At 42.7% G+C, this 5,121-nt stretch overlaps 1 protein-coding gene across 1 annotated transcript in view; it reads left to right on the forward strand.

Moving 5' to 3' along the window:
• LOC102751745 (poly [ADP-ribose] polymerase 14) overlaps positions 1–3,131 on the forward strand; it is a 5,605-nt gene extending 2,474 nt beyond the window's left edge. Inside the window, exons 2-3 of the mRNA XM_006753319.2 lie at positions 2,161–2,294; positions 3,033–3,131. Coding sequence (XP_006753382.2) covers positions 2,161–2,294; positions 3,033–3,116 — 218 coding nt within the window. The 3' untranslated portion in view covers positions 3,117–3,131. The remainder of the gene's footprint in view (positions 1–2,160; positions 2,295–3,032) is intronic.
• Positions 3,132–5,121: the final 1,990 nt, after the last annotated feature.

Below are 5,121 nucleotides of genomic sequence, written 5' to 3' on the forward strand. Positions count from 1 at the left end.
GGAGCATGCCCTCTGTCCTCTTGAAGTAGTGATGCCCATGCATATTGCACACAGAACAGGATGGCACATTTATTTATTTTTAAATTATTTTTGATAGATTTCAGAGAGGAAGGGAGAGAAAGATAGAAATATTAATGATGAGGGAGAATCATTGTTTGGCTGTCTCTTGCATGCCTCCTATGTGGCATAGAGACCAAAACCCAGTCATGTGCCCTGACTGGGAATCAAACTGTGACCTCTTGGTTCATAGGTTGAAGCTCAACCACTGAGCACACCAGCTGAGCCAGGCTGACATTTTTATTTTGTAATTTAATTTAATTGGTTTAGTTTATTCTCACCCATGGATATTTTCTTCCATTGATTGGAAGGTATAGGGGAAAAAGGAAGAGAGAGAAAAAGAAACATTGGTGTGAGAGAGACACATCAATTGGTTTTCTTCTGCACTCGCCCTGATTGGGGCCAGGGGATGGAACCTGAAACCCAGGTACGTGCCCTTGACCAGGAATTAAACCCCTGGCCCTTCCATGGGAGGGTCGATACTCTTACCATTGAGCAACACAGGCCAGGGCCAGGCTGTCACATTTAAATGTGTGGCCCTAGCCAGGCCCGGATTCCATCGATTCCCGTCCAGGGCACATGCCCCAGGTTGTGGGCTCCATCCCCATTAGGAAGCATGCAGGAGGCAGCTGATCAGTGATTCTCTTCATTGATGTTTCTATCTCTCTCCCCCTCTCCCTTCATCTTCTCTCTCTCTCTCTCTCTCTCTCTCTCTCTCTCTCTCTCTCTCTCCCTCTCCCTCTCTTCCTCTCTGATATCAATAAAGAAATAAGTGTCTGGATAGGACTCTACCAAAGTCTAGGGAATAATAAAAGGAAGATATCACAGAGGTCCATGGACAGCCTGACTTACAAAACTGAGCTTCCTCTCTGGCACCGGGTTCTTATCCAGCCCTTACGGAAGCTTGGGGCAGCCCCTTAGGAGTCTCTGTGAAGACATCTTTCCTCCCATCAAGAGTGAAATTTGAGTCTTATATTATTTCTGGGGGTCTCTTTCATTCTATTGGCATCCTATCTTTCCATGGATGGTTGAGGTGGGAAAGCTACTTAAGCCCCCCCTTTTTTTTGAAAGATTCCTACTTGTATCCTTCACCTCATTACACCAACCTTATCAGAATACAACATGGTAACCAAACATTCATGGCAGGGCTACAACAGTGAACAGTAGGGAACTCTCAAAGGTTCCTCTTCATCCTGACATTTTTGCACCATCTGACTATGTCAACTACATCTCCTCATCGAAACTCACTCCCTATTCTCCACACTCTGAGATACACTAACTTTTCCTTTCTTTCTCTGCCTGCCTCTTATAATTATAACTTACATTTGCATACCTCTTGTGTGTGCTACAAAATTCATTCACAGACCACCGGTTTGAATGAGAAAACAGGTTTAAGAAAACTTCAGATAGTTTCTCAATGTCACTCATCTAGAGTTGGAATTCAGATCAAGGTTTTTTGAATGCTTATACTCACTGTTCAGTTTTTTTTTTCACTACAGCCCAGCTGCCTGATGTGTGATTTTCTTTTTAAATCTCTCCATCCATTTATTCCATTTCCTTTCCTTATCAGATGGGAGGCTTTTCTTTTCACAAGTTAACAGCATTGATTGAAAAACTTTTTAGCTAGGCTCCTGGTTACCCGAGTCACCTTCATAAAACATGGCTTTTATCATGCCATGTCCCAGCACCCAATGTTCACGGGCTCACTGTGACGGATGCTTTAATTATTTCATTTACTGTACAATAAATATTTCTCCCTTTCTGAGTGCCCACTGAGCATCAGGTACTATACTACATTCTTTATGCTTCTTCAGTTGAATCCACATAACACCTATATAATACAATCTTTATTAATTGCTTATTATGCAAGAAGACTGAGGCTCTGGAAATACTTAAGGTTAAAAAAATAAGTTTAAAGATAGAATTCATATCCATGTCTGCTTGATAAACTTTTCCTTTTTTTTTTCCCACGTAAGGTCTCTCTTGGGGAAATAACTGAGTAATTGATTGATGATGACAAAGGCTTTGGAAATACGGAATAATTTTGTGAATAAAGATTGCTTGATGGTTCTTCTTCTCCTCCCTTCTTTTTTGATATTTCAGTGCGGCAGAACGTTCTGGAGAGAGAGAACCATGAGTTGGCATTGCCAGGAAAAGGAACATTTAAGTTAACGGTCAAGTTGCCTCCAGCCCCAAATGAAGTCCATGATGCCTCTAAGGAGAAAATTCCAGCAAAGGTTAGTAAAGGAGCAAGTAGACAGGAAGTAGGGTGTTCTCCCAAGGTGTATGGGATGGGAAGCACAACGAGGAACACATAGTGGAACAAAAAATATAAATCAAACTGCAGTGAGAAATGCAACTTACAGATGTGGTGGGACAGGTATGGAATAATGAAGGAGGAGGCACATTTTGTTTGCTTTTAGACACTTTCAGAAAAGTCAAGATTTGGGGGTTATAATAAGGATGGTTTATGATATAAAATTTTGTGTTGCTCTTAACCTGGAACTTGCTGTATTAGTTTTACTTTTACATTGTTTTGAGGAGATAGCGATCCATCCCGCATGTACTAAGTATTCCTAAAATGGTATAGTAATAGTATATTTACCTTGTTGGATTGTTGGATTGTTGTGAGGGTTGGGTGAGACAACCTGTGTAACACAAATGGTACAGTGTTCATGGGAAAGACTCAATAAATGTTAAATGGGGAAAAGATGCAGATCTTACCCCATACCCTGGACACTTGGTAATCACTGGGTTTCTGTTATTTGTGACTAGTTTTTGCCAGTGATTTTTGTTCTGAGTAACTGGAGGTGCCACTACATACGGGGGGTCATTCAAAAGCATTATTGCTGTATTTTTTCACTATTGTGACTGCTGACCTTATATCTCCAGGCTGGTCTCAGGCACATTTTCTTAATGTAAAGAAATTTGCATTATTGGCAATTTATGAATGCTACTTTTTGTTTGAATTTCAGGAATCCAAGGCCAAAGAACATGCCAGAGAACCAGGTAAGGTCTCAATTGAGATGACTGGCCTTCACGAGGCAGTTTTGCTTTGATTAAAGATGGCACTTGTAGACATACATCATCCTTGTCCTCTTTACTTCACAAGGCAGGTTTTTCTCAACTTGGTGGTGCCTTGGGCTCATTCTCATTATACTCCCAGCAACCTGTTCAGAGGGCGAACACTGGGGCAGCCACTTGAGCTCTAAAGGCTCAGGTCAGAAGGATGGAAAGAGCTCTCTCTGTGGGGACTGGGAAACACCTTTCAATTGAGTGGAGGGCTGAGAGGGCCTGGAGGAAGGTGAGGGACTGACCTTTAGAGCCCACTTGTGCCCAAGCTGCCATGGAGAAGCAAGACGTATCAGTGGGTGCTGTGTGTGGCTAAGTCAGTTTCTGAGCACTGGGTGTGGGAAGTGCTGTCCTCAGGAGTCACTACAGGAAGGTGTGGGTCCTCTGTGGATGAAAGCTTGAGTGCTGGGTTCAGGATGGGGTGCAACCCTCCAGAGCAGCAGCAGCTCCTCTCCTCCATCTGCTATAAGATAGAGCCCGACACTTAGTGGCTGTTATGGAGTCTGTTGCTTAACTAGTGTCTGGGTGTTAGTCTGTGGCCCCTGACATTTACTAAAGAAGCCAGTACTCTCTACCCCACTTTTCTGGGCTAAGCATGGTGTTATAAAGGGGACGAAAAAGTGAAATGTGTTGAATGGCTGAGCAAGAGAGATAAAGTGATGCATATCCAGATCTTAGGGAAAAGAAAATCCCAAAAAAATGTGTAAATACTTTCTTCTAAAGTAGAAATTGTCTTGAGAACATGTTTAGATTTTTGAAACTGTCTCTTTTTGAAAATGGCACTAGGATGAGAGCTTGGGGTCATTGTCAGGGTCTTGGGTCCATTGTCAGAACTCTAGAAATTCATTGGAAATGTAAGCAAAAAGAGGATGGAGGGTGATTACCTAGAAGGTTCCATATCTAAGGGATGAGGAGAAAAGAGGACACAGCACCATGAAGGCACTAGGCATGCCTGAAACCCAGAGCTTTAGGTTAAAGATTGACAGGCAGTGACAGAGCAGGGAAAGGCGCACACCAATATCAGGGGGTATGAGCACTAAGCCAGTATCCGGTTTTAGGTCAAGCTAAACTGGGTTGGGCCTCAAATGTGGAAACCAGCAAGTGGAAGAACTAGGAGAAGAGAGACGAACAAGAGCAGATAAATTCTGGTTATTTGTAGTCAGAAAATTCTGTTTATTTCGAGTCTATATTTCAAGCCTGGACCCTCTTCTAAATCCCAGAGCTGCGTCTGACCTTTCTGTTGAAAAATATGTTAGCGCCAATGTGTCTGAAGCCATGTGTGTCATCTGCCTCCAAACTAGTGCCCTCTTCTGTCTTTTTTATTTCTCTTCAAGTGCATAACCAGTTTGCCCATCACCTACTAGAAATTTGTCTTTCCTTTAAGCATTTTACATATGTTGGTCTCATTCATTCCTCCATTACCCCAGGCCCCCATTATCACTTTACAAATCCAGCATGGCAGGAATACCCTGCTTGATCTCTCTGTACCTGATGTCCTTCTCCTTAAATCTAACCAGTCCTTTGTATTGCCCGATATCTGGTCATCTTTTTTACAGAAACCCAGTGTCAGAGTCAGGGGTTGAACTCATAGGGCCTCACCTCCAGCCCAGTACTCATCCTGATTTGTTATTTATGACTCATTGAATGCAAGTTTATGTTGCTATTGAATCCTCAAGCTATTTTTTATTTGGCATAAGTGTGTGTGTGTGTGTGTTTATTGGGGTGATGTAACTGCTGTAACAAGTCCCCAGATTACAATGCAGTGTATTTGGCAGCTAGGGTGGTGGGTGGAGTCTAGACTGCTTTGTGCAGTCATTTGGGAATCCAGGCCCCCTTGATACATGGCCTGCAAGGTCACTGCAAGAGAGAATGGAGATCCATATGAAGGAGGCATGTATTGGTCATGCTTGGAAGTGGAATTTACCCCTTCTTCCCATATTCCATTAGCCACATGAACTTTACTATAGGAACTTAACTGTAGGAAGTCTGGGC

Source organism: Myotis davidii, unplaced genomic scaffold, assembly GCF_000327345.1.
Source record: "Myotis davidii unplaced genomic scaffold, ASM32734v1 scaffold4211, whole genome shotgun sequence".
NCBI lineage: Eukaryota > Metazoa > Chordata > Mammalia > Chiroptera > Vespertilionidae > Myotis > Myotis davidii.